Raw genomic sequence first — 21905 nt, 5'->3', positions numbered from 1 at the left:
ATATGATGAGGAGGGTGTGGAAGATTGTATTGAAGACGATGTTGATGATGATAACGATGTTAATGTTGGTGATGAAGATGGGGATGATGATGGAGGCTGTGAGTTTGCTGAATGATGGTAAGGATAAGGAAGATGATGAAGAGGTTGCTGATAGTGAGGACTGTGCTACTGGGGTTGCTGTTGATGTTAGTGGGACTGATGAATATGGTGCTATGAATGATGAGGATGGTGGAGATGATAGTGTAGAAGATGTTGTTGATAACAATGTTAATGTTGGTGATGAAGATGGTAAAGATGATGAAGATGGTGTAGATGATAGTGTTGAAGAAGACGATGATGACAATAGTGCGACTGATGAAGATGGTGCTGCTGATGATGGTAAAGTTGTTGATGAAGATAGTGGGACTGGTGAAGATGGTGTTGAAGATGGTGAAGATGATAACGATGATGTTAATTTTGGTGATGAAAATGGTGAAGATGATGAAGATTGTGTGAATGATAGTGTTGAAGATGATGATGATGACGATAGTAGGACTGTTGAAAATGGTTCTGAGGATGGTGAAGATGATGTGGATGGTGTAGATGGTAGCATTAAAGAAGATGGTGATGTTGGTGCTGAAGATGGTGGGGATGATGATGGAGGCTGTGAGTTTGCTGATGATGGTAAGGATGAGGAAGATGATATAGAAGTTGCTGATACTGAAGGCTGTGCTTGGGTTGATGATAATAATGATGACGATAGTGGCACTAATGCAGATGGTGTTATGGATGATGAAGATGATGAAGGTGGTGGAGATGATAGTATTGATGGCGATGATGTGGAAGATAGTGGGACAGGTGAAGATGGTGCTGAGAATGGTGAAGATGATAACAGTGATGTTAATTTTGGTGATAAAGATGGTGATGATGATGATGACAGTGGGACTGTCGAAAATTGTTCTGAGAATGGTGTAGATGGTAGCGTCGAAGATGTTGATAATGATGATGATGTTGGTGAAGAAGGTTGTGAGTTTGTTGATGATGGTAAGGACAAGGAAGATGATGTAGAGGTTACTGATAGTATGGGCTGTGCTGCTAGGGTTGATGATACTGGGAATGATGAAAATGATAGTGTTGATGATGTTGATGATGATGATGACGATAGTGGGACTAATGAAGATGGTGCTATGGATGGTGAAGATGATGAAGATGGTGGAGATGATAGTATTGAAGATGTTGATGATGATGTCGTTAATTTTGGTGATGAATATGAAGATGATGGTGCAGATGACGGTGTTAAAGAAGAAGTTGATGAAGATGACAGTAGTGGGACTGATGAAGATGGTCCTGAGGATGGTGAATATGATGAGGATTGCGTGGAAGATAGTATCGAAGACATTGTTGATGATGATAACAATGATGTTCGTGATGAAGATGGTGTGGATGGCGGTGAAGGCTGTGAGTTTGCTGATGATGGTAAGGATGAGGAAGAAGATGTGAAGGTTGCTGATAGTGAGGGCTGTGCTGGTGGGGTTGATGATGATGTTATTGGGACTGATGAAGATGGTGCTATGAATGCTGAAGATGATGAAGATGCTGGAGATGATAGTATTGAAGATGTTGTTGATGATGTTAATGTTGGTGATGAAGATGGTAAAGATGATGGTGCAGATAATAGTGTTGTTGAAGAAGAAGATGATGATGACTGTATTGTAACTGATGAAGATGGTGCTGCTGATGATGGTGAAGATGATGAAGATGGTGTTGTTGATAGTATTGACAATGCTGTTGATGATAGCAATGTTAATGTTGGTGATGAAGATGGTGGGGATGGTGATGAAGATTTTGAGTTTGCTGTTGATGGTAAGAATGTGGAAGATGATGGAGAGGTTGCTGATACTGAGGGCTGTGCTACTGGGGTTGATGATAGAGATGATGTAAATTGTGAAACTGATAAAGATGGTGTTAATAGTATTGAAGATGGTGATGATGATGGTGATGACAATAGTGGGACTGATGAAGATGGTGCTGAAGATGATGAAGATAGTGTGGATGATAATACTGAAGAAGACAATGAAGACAATAGTGGGACTGATGGGGATTGTGCTGAGGATGGTGAAGATGATGAAGATGGTTTAGATATATAAGATGATGATGATGATTTTAATATTGATGAAGAAGAAGGTGGGAATGGTGATAAAGGCTGTGAGTTTGCTGATGATGGTAATGATGGTGATGATGTAGAGGTTGAGGATACTGAGGCCTGTGCTGGTGGTGTTGATGATTGTGGGACAGATAAAGATGGCAGTGAGGATGGTGAAGATGATGATAGTATTAAAGGTGATGATGATGATGATGAGGATGGTGTAGATGATCTTATTGAAGATGGTGTTGATAATGATGTTAATGATGGTGATGAAAATGGTGTTGATGATAATAGAGATGAGGAGGGCAGTGTAAATGATGGTATTGAGAATGGTGATGATGATAGAGATGATGAAGATGGAGATAGTAGATATGATAGTTCTGAAGATGTTGATGATAAAGATGATGTTAATGTTGCTGATGAAGATGACGGGAATGATGAGGAAGGCTGCAAGTTTGTTGATGATGGTAAGGATGAGGAAGATGATGTAGAAGTTGCTGACAGTGAGGGCTGTGCTGCTGGGGTTGATGATAATGAGGTTGCTGGGACCGATGAAGATGGTGCTGAGGATGGTGAAGATGGTGTAGATGATGGTACTGAAAATAGTGTTGATGATAATGATGACAGTAATTTTGGTGATGAAGATGGTGAAGATGATGTTGTAGAAGAAGAAGATGACGAAGATAGTGGGACTGATGAAGATGATGCTGAGGATTGTGAAGATGGTATTGATGTTAATGTTGGTGATGAAGATGGTAAAAATGATGGTGGTGTAGATGATAGTGTTGAAGAAGATGATGATGATAATAGTGTGACTGATGAAGATGGTGCTGCTGCTGATGATGTTGAAGATGATGAAGATGATGAAGATGGTGTTGTTGATAGTATTGAAGATGTTGTTGATGATAACAATGTTGATGTTGGTGTTGAAGAAGAAGATAATGATGACAATAGTGGGACTGATGAAGATGGTCCTGAGGATGGTGAATATGATGAGGAGGGTGTGGAAGATTGTATTGAAGACGATGTTGATGATGATAACGATGTTAATGTTGGTGATGAAGATGGGGATGATGATGGAGGCTGTGAGTTTGCTGATGATGGTAAGGATAAGGAAGATGATGAAGAGGTTGCTGATAGTGAGGACTGTGCTACTGGGGTTGCTGTTGATGTTAGTGGGACTGATGAATATGGTGCTATGAATGATGAGGATGGTGGAGATGATAGTGTAGAAGATGTTGTTGATAACAATGTTAATGTTGGTGATGAAGATGGTAAAGATGATGAAGATGGTGTAGATGATAGTGTTGAAGAAGACGATGATGACAAAAGTGCGACTGATGAAGATGGTGCTGCTGATGATGGTAAAGTTGTTGACGAAGATAGTGGGACTGGTGAAGATGGTGTTGAAGATGGTGAAGATGATAACGATGATGTTAATTTTGGTGAAGATGATGAAGATTGTGTGAATGATAGTGTTGAAGATGATGATGATGACGATAGTAGGACTGTTGAAGATGGTTCTGAGGATGGTGAAGATGATGTGGATGGTGTAGATGGTAGCATTAGAGATGATGGTGATGTTGGTGCTGAAGATGATGGGGATGATGATGGAGGCTGTGAGTTTGCTGATGATGGTAAGGATGAGGAAGATGATGTAGAAGTTGCTGATACCGAAGGCTGTGCTTGGGTTGATGATAATAATGATGACGATAGTGGCACTAATGAAGATGGTGCTATGGATGATGAAGATGATGAAGGTGGTGGAGATGATAGTATTAAAGATGTTGTTGATAATGATGTTGTTAATAGTGGTAGTGGGAGTGATGTAGATAGTCCTAAAGATGGCGGTGAAGGCTGTGTGTTTGCTGATGATGGTAAGGATGAGGAAGAAGATGTGAAGGTTGCTGATAGTGAGGGCTGTGCTGGTGGGGTTGATGATGATGTTATTGGGACTGATGAAGATGGTGCTATGAATGCCGAAGATGATGAAGATGCTGGAGATGATAGTATTGAAGATGTTGATGATGATGTTAATGTTAGTGATGAAGATGGTAAAGATGATGGTGTAGATAATAGTGTTGAAGAAGAAGATGATGATGATGACTGTATTGTGACTGATGAAGATGGTGCTGCTGATGATGTTGAAGATGATGAAGATGGTGTTGTTGATAGTATTGAAGATGTTGTTGATGATAATAATGTTGATGTTGGTGTTGAAGAAGAAGATAATGATGACAATAGTGGGACTGATGAAGATGGTCCTGAGGATGGTGAATATGATGAGGAGGGTGTGGAAGATTGTATTGAAGACGTTGTTGATGATGATAATGATGTTAATGTTGGTGATGAAGATAGGGATGATGATGGAGGCTGTGAGTTTGCTGATGATGGTAAGGATAAGGAAGATGATGAAGAGGTTGCTGATAGTGAGGACTGTGCTACTGGGGTTGCTGTTGATGTTAGGGGACTGATGAATATGGTGTTATGAATGATGAGGATGGTGGAGATGATAGTGTAGAAGATGTTGTTGATAACGATGTTAATGTTGGTGATGAAGATGGTGTAGATGATAGTGTTGAAGAAGACGATGATGACAATAGTGCAACTGATGAAGATGGAGCTGCTGATGATGGTAAAGTTGTTGATGAAGATAGTGGGACTGGTGAAGATGGTGTTGAAGATGGTGAAGACGATAACGATGATGTTAATTTTGGTGATGAAAATGGTGAAGATGATGAAGATTGTGTGAATGATAGTGTTGAAGATGATGATAATGACGATAGTAGGACTGTTGAAAATGGTTCTGAGGATGGTGAAGATGATGTGGATGGTGTAGATGGTAGCATTAAAGATGATGGTGATGTTGGTGCTGAAGATGGTGGGGATGATGATGGAGGCTGTGAGTTTGCTGATGATGGTAAGGATGAGGAAGATGATGTAGAAGTTGCTGATACTGAAGGCTGTGCTTGGGTTGATGATAATAATGATGACGATAGTGGCACTAATGAAGATGGTGCTATGGATGATGAAGATGATGAAGATGGTGGAGATGATAGTATTAAAGATGTTGTTGATAATGATGTTGTTAATAGTGGTAGTGGGAGTGATGAAGATAGTCCTAAAGATGGCGGTGAAGGCTGTGTGTTTTCTGATGATGGTAAGGATGAGGAAGATGATGTAGAGGTTGCTGATAGTGAGGGCTGTGCTGGTGGGGTTGATGATGTTAGTTTGACTGATGAAGATAGTGCTTTGAATGGTGAAGTTGGTGGAGATGAGGATGATGTTGATGATGATAGAGATGATGAGGACAGTGTAAATGATAGCATAGAAGATAGTGTTGATGATGATGTTGTTAATGATGGTGATGAAAATGGTGAAGATGATGAAGATTGTGTGAATGATAGTGTTGAAGATGATGATGATGACGATAGTAGGACTGTTGAAAATGGTTCTGAGGATGGTGAAGATGATGTGGATGGTGTAGATGGTAGCATTAAAGATGATGGTGATGTTGGTGCTGAAGATGGTGGGGATGATGATGGAGGCTGTGAGTTTGCTGATGATGGTAAGGATGAGGAAGATGATGTAGAAGTTGCTGATACTGAAGGCTGTGCTTGGGTTGATGATAATAATGATGACGATAGTGGCACTAATGAAGATGGTGCTATGGATGATGAAGATGATGAAGATGGTGGAGATGATAGTATTAAAGATGTTGTTGATAATGATGTTGTTAATAGTGGTAGTGGGAGTGATGAAGATAGTCCTAAAGATGGCGGTGAAGGCTGTGTGTTTTCTGATGATGGTAAGGATGAGGAAGATGATGTAGAGGTTGCTGATAGTGAGGGCTGTGCTGGTGGGGTTGATGACGTTAGTTTGACTGATGAAGATAGTGCTTTGAATGGTGAAGTTGGTGGAGATGAGGATGATGTTGATGATGATAGAGATGATGAGGACAGTGTAAATGATAGCATAGAAGATAGTGTTGATGATGATGTTGTTAATGATGGTGATGAAGATGGTGTTGATAGAGATAATGAGGACAGTGTAAATGATGGTATTGAAGATGGTTTTGATGATAGAGATGATGGTGTAAATGATAGTATTGATGGCGATGATGTGGAAGATAGTGGGACAGGTGAAGATGGTGCTGAGAATTGTGAAGATGATAACAGTTTTGTTAATTTTGGTGATAAAGATGGTGATGATGATGACAGTGGGACTGTCGAAAATTGTTCTGAGAATGGTGTAGATGGTAGCGTTGAAGATGTTGATAATGATGATGTTGGTGAAGAAGGCTGTGAGTTTGTTGATGATGGTAAGGACAAGGAAGATGATGTTGAGGTTACTGATAGTACGGGCTGTGCTGCTGGGGTTGATGATACTGGGAATGATGAAAATGATAGTGTTGATGATGATGATGATGATGACGATAGTGGGACTAATGAAGATGGTGCTATGGATGATGAAGATGATGAAGATGGTGGAGATGATAGTATTGAAGATGTTGATGATGATGTCGTTAACTTTGGTGGTAAATATGAAGATGATGGTGAAGTTGATGGTGGTAAAGAAGAAGAAGAAAGTGTTGATGATGTTGACAATAGTGGGACTGGTGAAGATGGTCCTGAGGATGGTGAATATGATGAGGATAGCGTGGAAGATAGTATTGAAGACGTTGATGATGATGATAACAATGATGTTCGTGATGAACATGGTGTGGATGGCGGTGAAGGCTGTGAGTTTGCTGATGATGGTAAGGATGAGGAAGAAGATGTGAAGGTTGCTGATAGTGAGGGCTGTGCTGGTGGGGTTGATGATGATGTTTTTGGGACTGATGAAGATGGTGCTATGAATGCTGAAGATGATGAAGATGCTGGAGATGATAGTATTGAAGATGTTGTTGATGATGTTAATGTTGGTGATGAAGATGGTAAAGATGATGGTGCAGATAATAGTGTTGAAGAAGAAGATGATGATGAATGTATTGTGACTGATGGAGATGGTGCTGCTGATGATGGTGAAGATGATGAAGATGGTGTTGTGAGGAGGGTGAAGATAGTATTGACAATGTTGTTGATGATAGCAATATTTAATGTTGGTGATGAAGATGGTGGGGATGGTGATGAAGATTTTGAGTTTGCTGTTGATGGTAAGAATGTGGAAGATGATGGAGAGGTTGCTGATACTGAGGGCTGTGCTACTGGGGTTGATGATAGAGTTATGATGTAAATGGTGTGAAACTGATAAAGATGGTGTTAATAGTATTGAAGATGGTGATGATGATGGTGATGACAATAGTGGGACTGATGAAGATGGTGCTGAAGATGATGAAGATAGTGTGGATGATAATACTGAAGAAGACAATGAAGACAATAGTGGGACTGATGGGGATTGTGCTGAGGATGGTGAAGATGATGAAGATGGTTTAGATATTGAAGATGATGATGATAATTTTAATATTGATGAAGAAGAAGGTGGGAATGGTGATAAAGGCTGTGAGTTTGCTGATGATGGTAATGATGGTGATGATGTAGAGGTTGAGGATACTGAGGCCTGTGCTGGTGGTGTTGATGATTGTGGGAAGATGATAAGATGGCGGTGAGGATGGTGAAGATGATGATAGATATTAAAAGTGATGATGATGATGAGGATGGTGTAGATGATCTTATTGAAGATGGTGTTGATAATGATGTTAATGATGGTGATGAAGTTGGTGTTGATGATAATAGAGATGAGGAGGACAGTGTAAATGATGGTATTGAAAATGGTGATGATGATAGAGATGATGATGATGGAGATAGTAGATATGATAATTCTGAAGATGTTGATGATAAAGATGATGTTAATGTTGCTGATGAAGATGGCGGGAATGATGAGGAAGGCTGCAAGTTTGTTGATGATGGTAAGGATGAGGAAGATGATGTAGAAGTTGCTGACAGTGAAGGGCTGTGCTGCTGGGGTTGATGATAATGATGGTTGACGATAGTGGCACCGATGAAGATGGTGCTGAGGATGGTGAAGATGGTGTAGATGATGGTACTGATGAAATAGAAGGTTGATGGATAATGAATAGTATTAGTAAGATGTTTGTTGATGAATGATGTTGTTAATAGTGGTAGTGGGAGTGATGTAGATAGTCCTAAAGATGGCGGTGAAGGCTGTGTGTTTGCTGATGATGGTAAGGATGAGGAAGATGATGTAGAGGTTGCTGATAGTGAGGGCTGTGCTGGTGGGGTTGATGATGTTAGTTGGACTGATGAAGATAGTGCTATGAATGGTGATGATGGTGAAGATGAGGATGATGTTGATGATGATAGAGATGATGAGGACAGTGTAAATGATGGCACAGAAGATAGTGTTGATGATGATGTTGTTGATGCTGATGAAGATGGTGTTGATAGAGATAATGAGGACAGTGTAAATGATGGTATTGAAGATGGTTTTGATGATAGAGATGATGGTGTAGATGATAGTATTAATGGCGATGATGTGGAAGATAGTGGGACAGGTGAAGATGATGCTGAGAATGGTGAAGATGATAACAGTGATGTTAATTTTGGTGATAAAGATGGTGATGATGATAACAGTGGGACTGTCGAAAATTGGACTGAGAATGGTGTAGATGGTAGCGTTGAAGATGTTGATAATGATGATGATGTTGGTGAAGAAGGCTGTGAGTTTGCTGATGATGGTAAGGACAAGGAAGATGATGTAGAGGTTACTGATATTACGAGCTGTGCTGCTGGGGTTGATGATACTGGGAATGATGAAAATGATAGTGTTGATGATGATGTTGATGATGACAATAGTGGGACTAATGAAGATGGTGCTATGGATGATGAAGATGATGAAGATGGTGGAGATGATAGTATTGAAGATGTTGATGATGATGTCGTTAACTTTGGTGGTGAATATGAAGATGATGGTGAAGTTGATGGTGGTAAAGAAGAAGAAGAAAGTGTTGATGATGTTGACAATAGTGGGACTGGTGAAGATGGTCCTGAGGATGGTGAATATGATGAGGATGGCATGGAAGATAGTATTGAAGACATTGTTGATGATGATAACAATGATGTTCGTGATGAAGATGGTGTGGATGGCGTGAAGGCTGTGAGTTTGCAGATGATGGTAAGGATGAGGAAGAAGATGTGAAGGTTGCTGATAGTGAGGGCTGTGCTGGTGGGGTTGATGATGATGTTATTGGGACTGATGAAGATGGTGCTATGAATGCCGAAGATGATGAAGATGCTGGAGATGATAGTATTGAAGATGTTGATGATGATGTTAATGTTAGTGATGAAGATGGTAAAGATGATGGTGTAGATAATAGTGTTGAAGAAGAAGATGATGATGATGACTGTATTGTGACTGATGAAGATGGTGCTGCTGATGATGTTGAAGATGATGAAGATGGTGTTGTTGATAGTATTGAAGATGTTGTTGATGATAATAATGTTGATGTTGGTGTTGAAGAAGAAGATAATGATGACAATAGTGGGACTGATGAAGATGGTCCTGAGGATGGTGAATATGATGAGGAGGGTGTGGAAGATTGTATTGAAGACGTTGTTGATGATGATAATGATGTTAATGTTGGTGATGAAGATAGGGATGATGATGGAGGCTGTGAGTTTGCTGATGATGGTAAGGATAAGGAAGATGATGAAGAGGTTGCTGATAGTGAGGACTGTGCTACTGGGGTTGCTGTTGATGTTAGTGGGACTGATGAATATGGTGCTATGAATGATGAAGATGGTACAGATGATAGTGTAGATGGTCCTGCTGATGATGATAAAGTTGATGTAGATGTTTTTGATAGTATTGAAGATGTTGTTGATAACGAATGTTAATGTTGGTGATGAAGATGGTGTAGATGATAGGTGATGAAGGCTGCAAGATTGATGATGACAATAGTGCGGACTGATGAAGATGGAGCTGCTGATGATGGTAAAGTTGTTGATGAAGATAGTGGGACTGGTGAAGATGGTGTTGAAGATGGTGAAGACGATAACGATGATGTTAATTTTGGTGATGAAAATGGTGAAGATGATGAAGATTGTGTGAATGATAGTGTTGAAGATGATGATGATGACGATAGTAGGACTGTTGAAAATGGTTCTGAGGATGGTGAAGATGATGTGGATGGTGTAGATGGTAGCATTAAAGATGATGGTGATGTTGGTGCTGAAGATGGTGGGGATGATGATGGAGGCTGTGAGTTTGCTGATGATGGTAAGGATGAGGAAGATGATGTAGAAGTTGCTGATACTGAAGGCTGTGCTTGGGTTGATGATAATAATGATGACGATAGTGGCACTAATGAAGATGGTGCTATGGATGATGAAGATGATGAAGATGGTGGAGATGATAGTATTAAAGATGTTGTTGATAATGATGTTGTTAATAGTGGTAGTGGGAGTGATGAAGATAGTCCTAAAGATGGCGGTGAAGGCTGTGTGTTTTCTGATGATGGTAAGGATGAGGAAGATGATGTAGAGGTTGCTGATAGTGAGGGCTGTGCTGGTGGGGTTGATGATGTTAGTTTGACTGATGAAGATAGTGCTTTGAATGGTGAAGTTGGTGGAGATGAGGATGATGTTGATGATGATAGAGATGATGAGGACAGTGTAAATGATAGCATAGAAGATAGTGTTGATGATGATGTTGTTAATGATGGTGATGAAGATGGTGTTGATAGAGATAATGAGGACAGTGTAAATGATGGTATTGAAGATGGTTTTGATGATAGAGATGATGGTGTAAATGATAGTATTGATGGCGATGATGTGGAAGATAGTGGGACAGGTGAAGATGGTGCTGAGAATGGTGAAGATGATAACAGTGATGTTAATTTTGGTGATAAAGATGGTGATGATGATGACAGTGGGACTGTCGAAAATTGTTCTGAGAATGGTGTAGATGGTAGCGTTGAAGATGTTGATAATGATGATGTTGGTGAAGAAGGCTGTGAGTTTGTTGATGATGGTAAGGACAAGGAAGATGATGTAGAGGTTACTGATAGTACGGGCTGTGCTGCTGGGGTTGATGATACTGGGAATGATGAAAATGATAGTGTTGATGATGATGATGATGATGACGATAGTGGGACTAATGAAGATGGTGCTATGGATGATGAAGATGATGAAGATGGTGGAGATGATAGTATTGAAGATGTTGATGATGATGTCGTTAACTTTGGTGGTAAATATGAAGATGATGATGGTGGTAAAGAAGAAGAAGAAAGTGTTGATGATGTTGACAATAGTGGGACTGGTGAAGATGGTCCTGAGGATGGTGAATATGATGAGGATGGCATGGAAGATAGTATTGAAGACATTGTTGATGATGATAACAATGATGTTCGTGATGAAGATGGTGTGGATGGCGGTGAAGGCTGTGAGTTTGCAGATGATGGTAAGGATGAGGAAGAAGATGTGAAGGTTGCTGATAGTGAGGGCTGTGCTGGTGGGGTTGATGATGATGTTATTGGGACTGATGAAGATGGTGCTATGAATGCCGAAGATGATGAAGATGCTGGAGATGATAGTATTGAAGATGTTGATGATGATGTTAATGTTAGTGATGAAGATGGTAAAGATGATGGTGTAGATAATAGTGTTGAAGAAGAAGATGATGATGATGACTGTATTGTGACTGATGAAGATGGTGCTGCTGATGATGTTGAAGATGATGAAGATGGTGTTGATAGTATTGAAGATGTTGTTGATGATAATAATGTTGATGTTGGTGTTGAAGAAGAAGATAATGATGACAATAGTGGGACTGATGAAGATGGTCCTGAGGATGGTGAATATGATGAGGAGGGTGTGGAAGATTGTATTGAAGACGTTGTTGATGATGATAATGATGTTAATGTTGGTGATGAAGATAGGGATGATGATGGAGGCTGTGAGTTTGCTGATGATGGTAAGGATAAGGAAGATGATGAAGAGGTTGCTGATAGTGAGGACTGTGCTACTGGGGTTGCTGTTGATGTTAGTGGGACTGATGAATATGGTGTTATGAATGATGAGGATGGTGGAGATGATAGTGTAGAAGATGTTGTTGATAACGATGTTAATGTTGGTGATGAAGATGGTGTAGATGATAGTGTTGAAGAAGACGATGATGACAATAGTGCGACTGATGAAGATGGAGCTGCTGATGATGGTAAAGTTGTTGATGAAGATAGTGGGACTGGTGAAGATGGTGTTGAAGATGGTGAAGATGATAACGATGATGTTAATTTTGGTGATGAAAATGGTGAAGATAATGAAGATTGTGTGAATGATAGTGTTGAAGATGATGATGATGACGATAGTAGGACTGTTGAAAATGGTTCTGAGGATGGTGAAGATGATGTGGATGGTGTAGATGGTAGCATTAAAGATGATGGTGATGTTGGTGCTGAAGATGGTGGGGATGATGATGGAGGCTGTGAGTTTCCTGATGATGGTAAGGATGAGGAAGATGATAAAGAAGTTGCTGATACTGAAGGCTGTGCTTGGGTTGATGATAATAATGATGACGATAGTGGCACTAATGAAGATGGTGCTATGGATGATGAAGATGATGAAGATGGTGGAGATGATAGTATTAAAGATGTTGTTGATAATGATGTTGTTAATAGTGGTAGTGGGAGTGATGAAGATAGTCCTAAAGATGGCGGTGAAGGCTGTGTGTTTGCTGATGATGGTAAGGATGAGGAAGATGATGTAGAGGTTGCTGATAGTGAGGGCTGTGCTGGTGGGGTTGATGATGTTAGTTTGACTGATGAAGATAGTGCTTTGAATGGTGAAGTTGGTGGAGATGAGGATGATGTTGATGATGATAGAGATGATGAGGACAGTGTAAATGATGGCATAGAAGATAGTGTTGATGATGATGTTGTTAATGATGGTGATGAAGATGGTGTTGATAGAGATAATGAGGACAGTGTAAATGACGGTATTGAAGATGGTTTTGATGATAGAGATGATGGTGTAGATGATAGTATTGATGGCGATGATGTGGAAGATAGTGGGACAGGTGAAGATGGTGCTGAGAATGGTGAAGATGATAACAGTGATGTTAATTTTGGTGATAAAGATGGTGATGATGATGACAGTGGGACTGTCGAAAATTGTTCTGAGAATGGTGTAGATGGTAGCGCTGAAGATGTTGATAATGATGATGATGTTGGTGAAGAAGGCTGTGAGTTTGCTGATGATGGTAAGGACAAGGAAGATGATGTAGAGGTTACTGATATTACGGGCTGTGCTGCTGGGGTTGATGATACTGGGAATGATGAAAATGATAGTGTTGATGATGATGTTGATGATGACGATAGTGGGACTAATGAAAATGGTGCTATGGATGATGAAGATGATGAAGATGGTGGAGATGATAGTATTGAAGATGTTGATGATGATGTCGTTAACTTTGGTGGTGAATATGAAGATGATGGTGAAGTTGATGGTGGTAAAGAAGAAGAAGAAAGTGTTGATGATGTTGACAATAGTGGGACTGGTGAAGATGGTCCTGAGGATGGTGAATATGATGAGGATGGCATGGAAGATAGTATTGAAGACATTGTTGATGATGATAACAATGATGTTCGTGATGAAGATGGTGTGGATGGCGGTGAAGGCTGTGAGTTTGCTGATGATGGTAAGGATGAGGAAGAAGATGTGAAGGTTGCTGATAGTGAGGGCTGTGCTGGTGGGGTTGATGATGATGTTATTGGGACTGATGAAGATGGTGCTATGAATGCTGAAGATGATGAAGATGCTGGAGATGATAGTATTGAAGATGTTGTTGATGATGTTAATGTTGGTGATGAAGATGGTAAAGATGATGGTGCAGATAATAGTGTTGAAGAAGAAGATGATGATGACTGTATTGTGACTGATGAAGATGGTGCTGCTGATGATGGTGAAGATGATGAAGATGGTGTTGTTGATAGTATTGACAATGCTGTTGATGATAGCAATGTTAATGTTGGTGATGAAGATGGTGGGATTGTGATGAAGATTTTGAGTTTGCTGTTGATGGTAAGAATGTGGAAGATGATGGAGAGGTTGCTGATACTGAGGGCTGTGCTACTGGGGTTGATGATAGAGATGATGTAAATTGTGAAACTGATAAAGATGGTGTTAATAGTATTGAAGATGGTGATGATGATGGTGATGACAATAGTGGGACTGATGAAGATGGTGCTGAAGATGATGAAGATAGTGTGGATGATAATACTGAAGAAGACAATGAAGACAATAGTGGGACTGATGGGGATTGTGCTGAGGATGGTGAAGATGATGAAGATGGTTTAGATATATAAGATGATGATGATGATTTTAATATTGATGAAGAAGAAGGTGGGAATGGTGATAAAGGCTGTGAGTTTGCTGATGATGGTAATGATGGTGATGATGTAGAGGTTGAGGATACTGAGGCCTGTGCTGGTGGTGTTGATGATTGTGGGACAGATAAAGATGGCAGTGAGGATGGTGAAGATGATGATAGTATTAAAGGTGATGATGATGATGAGGATGGTGTAGATGATCTTATTGAAGATGGTGTTGATAATGATGTTAATGATGGTGATGAAGTTGGTGTTGATGATAATAGAGATGAGTAGGACAGTGTAAATGATGGTATTGAGAATGGTGATGATGATAGAGATGATGAAGATGGAGATAGTAGATATGATAGTTCTGAAGATGTTGATGATAAAGATGATGTTAATGTTGCTGATGAAGATGGCAGGGAATGATGAGGAAGGCTGCAAGTTTGTTGATGATGGTAAGGATGAGGAAGATGATGTAGAAGTTGCTGACAGTGAGGGCTGTGCTGCTGGGGTTGATGATAATGAGGTTGCTGGGACCGATGAAGATGGTGCTGAGGATGGTGAAGATGGTGTAGATGATGGTACTGAAAATAGTGTTGATGATAATGATGACAGTAATTTTGGTGATGAAGATGGTGAAGATGATGTTGTAGAAGAAGAAGATGACGAAGATAGTGGGACTGATGAAGATGATGCTGAGGATTGTGAAGATGGTATTGATGTTAATGTTGGTGATGAAGATGGTAAAAATGATGGTGGTGTAGATGATAGTGTTGAAGAAGATGATGATGACAATAGTGTGACTGATGAAGATGGTGCTGCTGCTGATGATGTTGAAGATGATGAAGATGGTGTTGTTGATATTATTGAAGATGTTGTTGATGATAACAATGTTGATGTTGGTGTTGAAGATGAAGATAATGATGACAATAGTGGGACTGATGAAGATGGTCCTGAGGATGGTGAATATGATGAGGAGGGTGTGGAAGATTGTATTGAAGACGATGTTGATGATGATAACGATGTTAATGTTGGTGATGAAGATGGGGATGATGATGGAGGCTGTGAGTTTGCTAATGATGGTAAGGATAAGGAAGATGATGAAGAGGTTGCTGATAGTGAGGACTGTGCTACTGGGGTTGCTGTTGATGTTAGTGGCACTGATGAATATGGTACTATGAATGATGAGGATGGTACAGATGATAGTGTAGATGGTCCTGCTGATAGTAAAGTTGAGAAGTTTTTGATGTTGAAGATTGTTGATAACAATATTAATGTTGGTGATGAAGATGGTAAAGATGATGAAGAAGGTATAGATGTTAGTGTTGAAGAAGACGATGATGACAATAGTGCGACTGATGAAGATGGTGCTGCTGATGATGGTAAAGTTGTTGATGAAGATAGTGGGACTGGTGAAGATGGTGTTGAAGATGGTGAAGATGATAACGATGATGTTAATTTTGGTGATGAAAATGGTGAAGATGATGAAGATTGTGTGAATGAAGTGTTGAAGATGATGATGATGACGATAGTAGGACTGTTGAAAATGGTTCTGAGGATGGTGAAGATGATGTGGATGGTGTAGATGGTAGCATTAAAGATGATGGTGATGTTGGTGCTGAAGATGGTGGGGATGATGATGGAGGCTGTGAGTTTGCTGATGATGGTAAGGATGAGGAAGATGATATAGAAGTTGCTGATACTGAAGGCTGTGCTTGGGTTGATGATAATAATGATGACGATAGTGGCACTAATGAAGATGGTGTTATGGATGATGAAGATGATGAAGGTGGTGGAGATGATAGTATTGATGGCGATGATGTGGAAGATAGTGGGACAGGTGAAGATGGTGCTGAGAATGGTGAAGATGATAACAGTGATGTTAATTTTGGTGATAAAGATGGTGATGATGATGACAGTGGGACTGTCGAAAATTGTTCTGAGAATGGTGTAGATGGTAGCGTTGAAGATGTTGATAATGATGATTTTGGTGAAGAAGGCTGTGAGTTTGTTGATGATGGTAAGGACAAGGAAGATGATGTTGAGGTTACTGATAGTACGGGCTGTGCTGCTAGGGTTGATGATACTGGGAATGATGAAAATGATAGTGTTGATGATGATGATGATGATGATGATGATGACGATAGTGGGACTAATGAAGATGGTGCTATGGATGGTGAAGATGATGAAGATGGTGGAGATGATAGTATTGAAGATGTTGATGATGATGTCGTTAATTTTGGTGATGAATATGAAGATGATGGTGCAGATGACGGTGTTAAAGAAGAAGTTGATGAAGATGACAATAGTGGGACTGATGAAGATGGTCCTGAGGATGGTGAATATGATGAGGATTGCGTGGAAGATAGTATCGAAGACATTGTTGATGATGATAACAATGATGTTCGTGATGAAGATGGTGTGGATGGCGGTGAAGGCTGTGAGTTTGCTGATGATGGTAAGGATGAGGAAGAAGATGTGAAGGTTGCTGATAGTGAGGGCTGTGCTGGTGGGGTTGATGATGATGTTATTGGGACTGATGAAGATGGTGCTATGAATGCTGAAGATGATGAAGATGCTGGAGATGATAGTATTGAAGATGTTGTTGATGATGTTAATGTTGGTGATGAAGATGGTAAAGATGATGGTGCAGATAATAGTGTTGAAGAAGAAGATGATGATGACTGTATTGTGACTGATGAAGATGGTGCTGCTGATGATGGTGAAGATGATGAAGATGGTGTTGTTGATAGTATTGACAATGTTGTTGATGATAGCAATGTTAATGTTGGTGATGAAGATGGTGGGGATGGTGATGAAGATTTTGAGTTTGCTGTTGATGGTAAGAATGTGGAAGATGATGGAGAGGTTGCTGATACTGAGGGCTGTGCTACTGGGGTTGATGATAGAGATGATGTAAATTGTGAAACTGATAAAGATGGTGTTAATAGTATTGAAGATGGTGATGATGATGGTGATGACAATAGTGGGACTGATGAAGATGGTGCTGAAGATGATGAAGATAGTGTGGATGATAATACTGAAGAAGACAATGAAGACAATAGTGGGACTGATGGGGATTGTGCTGAGGATGGTGAAGATGATGAAGATGGTTTAGATATTGAAAATGATGATGATGATGATTTTAATATTGATGAAGAAGAAGGTGGGAATGGTGATAAAGGCTGTGAGTTTGCTGATGATGGTAATGATGGTGATGATGTAGAGGTTGAGGATACTGAGGCCTGTGCTGGTGGTGTTGATGATTGTGGGACAGATAAAGATGGCAGTGAGGATGGTGAAGATGATGATAGTATTAAAGGTGATGATGATGATGATGAGGATGGTGTAGATGATCTTATTGAAGATGGTGTTGATAATGATGTTAATGATGGTGATGAAGTTGGTGTTGATGATAATAGAGATGAGGAGGACAGTGTAAATGATGGTATTGAGAATGGTGATGATGATAGAGATGATGAAGATGGAGATAGTAGATATGATAGTTCTGAAGATGTTGATGATAAAGATGATGTTAATGTTGCTGATGAAGATGGCAGGAATGATGAGGAAGGCTGCAAGTTTGTTGATGATGGTAAGGATGAGGAAGATGATGTAGAAGTTGCTGACAGTGAGGGCTGTGCTGCTGGGGTTGATGATAATGAGGTTGCTGGGACCGATGAAGATGGTGCTGAGGATGGTGAAGATGGTGTAGATGATGGTACTGAAAATAGTGTTGATGATAATGATGACAGTAATTTTGGTGATGAAGATGGTGAAGATGATGTTGTAGAAGAAGAAGATGACGAAGATAGTGGGACTGATGAAGATGATGCTGAGGATTGTGAAGATGGTATTGATGTTAATGTTGGTGATGAAGATGGTAAAAATGATGGTGGTGTAGATGATAGTGTTGAAGAAGATGATGATGACAATAGTGTGACTGATGAAGATGGTGCTGCTGCTGATGATGTTGAAGATGATGAAGATGGTGTTGTTGATATTATTGAAGATGTTGTTGATGATAACAATGTTGATGTTGGTGTTGAAGAAGAAGATAATGATGACAATAGTGGGACTGATGAAGATGGTCCTGAGGATGGTGAATATGATGAGGAGGGTGTGGAAGATTGTATTGAAGACGATGTTGATGATGATAACGATGTTAATGTTGGTGATGAAGATGGGGATGATGATGGAGGCTGTGAGTTTGCTAATGATGGTAAGGATAAGGAAGATGATGAAGAGGTTGCTGATAGTGAGGACTGTGCTACTGGGGTTGCTGTTGATGTTAGTGGGACTGATGAATATGGTACTATGAATGATGAGGATGGTGGAGATGATAGTGTAGAAGATGTTGTTGATAACAATATTAATGTTGGTGATGAAGATGGTAAAGATGATGAAGAATGGTGTAGATGATAGTGTTGAAGAAGACGATGATGACAATAGTGCGACTGATGAAGATGGTGCTGCTGATGATGGTAAAGTTGTTGATGAAGATAGTGGGACTGGTGAAGATGGTGTTGAAGATGGTGAAGATGATAACGATGATGTTAATTTTGGTGATGAAAATGGTGAAGATGATGAAGATTGTGTGAATGATAGTGTTGAAGATGATGATGATGACGATAGTAGGACTGTTGAAAATGGTTCTGAGGATGGTGAAGATGATGTGGATGGTGTAGATGGTAGCATTAAAGATGGTGATGGTGATGTGGGGATGGTGGAGGCTGAGTTTGCTGAGATGGTGGGGATGATGAGTTGCTGATACTGAGGCTGGCTTGGGTTGATGATAATAATGTGAGTGGCACTTGCAGATGGTGTTATGGATGATGAAGATGATGATGGTGGAAGATAGATGATGTTGTTGAAGATGATAGTGGTAGTGGGAGTGAGTAGATGCTAAAGATACGGTGAAGGCTGTGTGTTTGCTGATGATGGTAAGGATGAGGAAGATGATGTGAGGTTGATAGTGAGGGCTGTGCTGGTATGGTTGATGATGTTTGTTGGATGATGAAGATAGTGCTATGAATGGTGATGATGGTGAAGATGAGGATGATGTTGATGATGATAGAGATGATGAGGACAGTGTAAATGATGGCATAGAAGATGATGTTGTTAATGGTGCTGATGAAGATGGTGTTGATGAGATAATGAGGACATGTAAATGATGATGAATGGTTTTGATGATAGAGATGATGTGAGATGATAGTATTGATGGCGATGATGTGGAAGATAGTGGGACAGGTGAAGATGGTGCTGAGAATGGTGAAGATGATAACAGTGATGTTAATTTTGGTGATAAAGATGGTGATGGTGATGATGATGACAGTGGGACTGTCGAAAATTGTTCTGAGAATGGTGTAGATGGTAGCGTCGAAGATGTTGATAATGATGATGATGTTGGTGAAGAAGGTTGTGAGTTTGTTGATGATGGTAAGGACAAGGAAGATGATGTAGAGGTTACTGATAGTACGGGCTGTGCTGCTAGGGTTGATGATACTGGGAATGATGAAAATGATAGTGTTGATGATGATGATGATGATGATGATGATGACGATAGTGGGACTAATGAAGATGGTGCTATGGATGGTGAAGATGATGAAGATGGTGGAGATGATAGTATTGAAGATGTTGATGATGATGTCGTTAATTTTGGTGATGAATATGAAGATGATGGTGCAGATGACGGTGTTAAAGAAGAAGTTGATGAAGATGACAATAGTGGGACTGATGAAGATGGTCCTGAGGATGGTGAATATGATGAGGATTGCGTGGAAGATAGTATCGAAGACGTTGATGATGATGATAACAATGATGTTCGTGATGAAGATGGTGTGGATGGCGGTGAAGGCTGTGAGTTTGCTGATGATGGTAAGGATGAGGAAGAAGATGTGAAGGTTGCTGATAGTGAGGGCTGTGCTGGTGGGGTTGATGATGATGTTTATTGGGACTGATGAAGATGGTGCTATGAATGCTGAAGATGATGAAGATGCTGGAGATGATAGTATTGAAGATGTTGTTGATGATGTTAATGTTGGTGATGAAGATGGTAAAGATGATGGTGCAGATAATAGTGTTGAAGAAGAAGATGATGATGAATGTATTGTGACTGATGGAAGATGGTGCTGCTGATGATGGTGAAGATGATGAAGATGGTGTTGTTGATAGTATTGACAATGCTGTTGATGATAGCAATGTTAATGTTGGTGATGAAGATGGTGGGGATGGTGATGAAGATTTTGAGTTTGCTGTTGATGGTAAGAATGTGGAAGATGATGGAGAGGTTGCTGATACTGAGGGCTGTGCTACTGGGGTTGATGATAGAGATGATGTAAATTGTGAAACTGATAAAGATGGTGTTAATAGTATTGAAGATGGTGATGATGATGGTGATGACAATAGTGGGACTGATGAAGATGGTGCTGAAGATGATGAAGATAGTGTGGATGATAATACTGAAGAAGACAATGAAGACAATAGTGGGACTGATGGGGATTGTGCTGAGGATGGTGAAGATGATGAAGATGGTTTAGATATTGAAGATGATGATGATAATTTTAATATTGATGAAGAAGAAGGTGGGAATGGTGATAAAGGCTGTGAGTTTGCTGATGATGGTAATGATGGTGATGATGTAGAGGTTGAGGATACTGAGGCCTGTGCTGGTGGTGTTGATGATTGTGGGACAGATAAAGATGGCGGTGAGGATGGTGAAGATGATGATAGTATTAAAAGTGATGATGATGATGAGGATGGTGTAGATGATCTTATTGAAGATGGTGTTGATAATGATGTTAATGATGGTGATGAAGTTGGTGTTGATGATAATAGAGATGAGGAGGACAGTGTAAATGATGGTATTGAAAATGGTGATGATGATAGAGATGATGATGATGGAGATAGTAGATATGATAATTCTGAAGATGTTGATGATAAAGATGATGTTAATGTTGCTGATGAAGATGGCGGGAATGATGAGGAAGGCTGCAAGTTTGTTGATGATGGTAAGGATGAGGAAGATGATGTAGAAGTTGCTGACAGTGAGGGCTGTGCTGCTGGGGTTGATGATAATGAGGTTGCTGGGACCGATGAAGATGGTGCTGAGGATGGTGAAGATGGTGTAGATGATGGTACTGAAAATAGTGTTGATGATAATAATGACAGTAATTTTGGTGATGAAGATGGTGAAGATGATGTTGTTGTAGAAGAAGAAGATGACGAAGATAGTGGGAATGATGAAGATGATGCTGAGGATTGTGAAGATGGTACTGATGTTAATGTTGGTGATGATGATGGTAAAAATGATGAAGGTGGTGTAGATGATAGTGTTGAAGAAGATGATGATGACGATAGTGTGACTGATGAAGATGGTGCTGCTGATGATGTTGAAGATAAGGAAGATGGTGTTGTTGATAATATTGAAGATGTTGTTGATGATAACAA

The 21905-nt window shown here is 40.0% G+C and overlaps 4 protein-coding genes across 4 annotated transcripts; 3 read left to right on the top strand and 1 right to left on the bottom strand.

Moving 5' to 3' along the window:
• Positions 1-212: 212 nt before the first annotated feature.
• On the top strand, positions 213-4616 carry LOC125250935 (uncharacterized protein DDB_G0290685-like). Its single transcript, XM_048163772.1, has 4 exons — positions 213-459; positions 511-2112; positions 2158-3540; positions 3610-4616. Exons 1-4 carry the CDS (start codon positions 213-215, stop codon positions 4614-4616), a joined length of 4239 nt encoding a protein of 1412 aa, XP_048019729.1.
• A 3590-nt stretch (positions 4617-8206) lies between these two features.
• Positions 8207-9860, bottom strand: LOC125250931 (chitinase-like protein PB1E7.04c; the record flags this gene model as incomplete). The annotated part of the gene is made up of 2 exons (XM_048163768.1): positions 8207-9131; positions 9241-9860. Coding segments are annotated over 2 exons (1545 nt in total), but the record flags the coding sequence as incomplete, so codon positions are not given.
• Positions 9861-10035: 175 nt separating this feature from the next.
• On the top strand, positions 10036-14747 carry LOC125250930 (dentin sialophosphoprotein-like). Its single transcript, XM_048163767.1, has 4 exons — positions 10036-10129; positions 10211-14074; positions 14143-14433; positions 14479-14747. The coding sequence occupies exons 1-4, from the start codon at positions 10036-10038 to the stop codon at positions 14745-14747; spliced, it is 4518 nt and encodes a 1505-aa protein (XP_048019724.1).
• Positions 14748-14772: 25 nt separating this feature from the next.
• Positions 14773-19227, top strand: LOC125250928 (dentin sialophosphoprotein). The gene is made up of 4 exons (XM_048163764.1): positions 14773-15919; positions 15970-18803; positions 18847-18991; positions 19073-19227. Exons 1-4 carry the CDS (start codon positions 14773-14775, stop codon positions 19225-19227), a joined length of 4281 nt encoding a protein of 1426 aa, XP_048019721.1.
• Positions 19228-21905: the final 2678 nt, after the last annotated feature.

The sequence above is a fragment of the Megalobrama amblycephala genome, linkage group LG17 (assembly GCF_018812025.1).
Source record: "Megalobrama amblycephala isolate DHTTF-2021 linkage group LG17, ASM1881202v1, whole genome shotgun sequence".
Classification (NCBI taxonomy): Eukaryota; Metazoa; Chordata; class Actinopteri; order Cypriniformes; family Xenocyprididae; genus Megalobrama; species Megalobrama amblycephala.
Note: the sequence above shows the minus strand (reverse complement) of the source record. Positions and strands in the feature narration are given on the sequence as shown.

Coding starts and splice junctions, on each gene's coding strand:
- LOC125250930 (XM_048163767.1), top strand. CDS start 10,036: ATGACAATAGTGCGGACTGATGAAGATGGAGCTGCTGATGATGGTAAA. Junction 10,130..10,210: donor TGAAGATGGTGTTGAAGATG/GTGAAGACGATA, acceptor ATAGTGTTGAAG/ATGATGATGATGACGATAGT. Junction 14,434..14,478: donor TGGTGAAGATGATGAAGATG/GTTTAGATATAT, acceptor ATATTGATGAAG/AAGAAGGTGGGAATGGTGAT.
- LOC125250928 (XM_048163764.1), top strand. CDS start 14,773: ATGGTGATGATGATAGAGATGATGAAGATGGAGATAGTAGATATGATA. Junction 15,920..15,969: donor TAACGATGATGTTAATTTTG/GTGATGAAAATG, acceptor GAAGTGTTGAAG/ATGATGATGATGACGATAGT. Junction 18,804..18,846: donor AGGATGGTGGAGATGATAGT/GTAGAAGATGTT, acceptor TTGGTGATGAAG/ATGGTAAAGATGATGAAGAA.
- LOC125250935 (XM_048163772.1), top strand. CDS start 213: ATGAATGATGAGGATGGTGGAGATGATAGTGTAGAAGATGTTGTTGAT. Junction 460..510: donor TAACGATGATGTTAATTTTG/GTGATGAAAATG, acceptor ATAGTGTTGAAG/ATGATGATGATGACGATAGT. Junction 3,541..3,609: donor TGAAGATGGTGTTGAAGATG/GTGAAGATGATA, acceptor ATAGTGTTGAAG/ATGATGATGATGACGATAGT.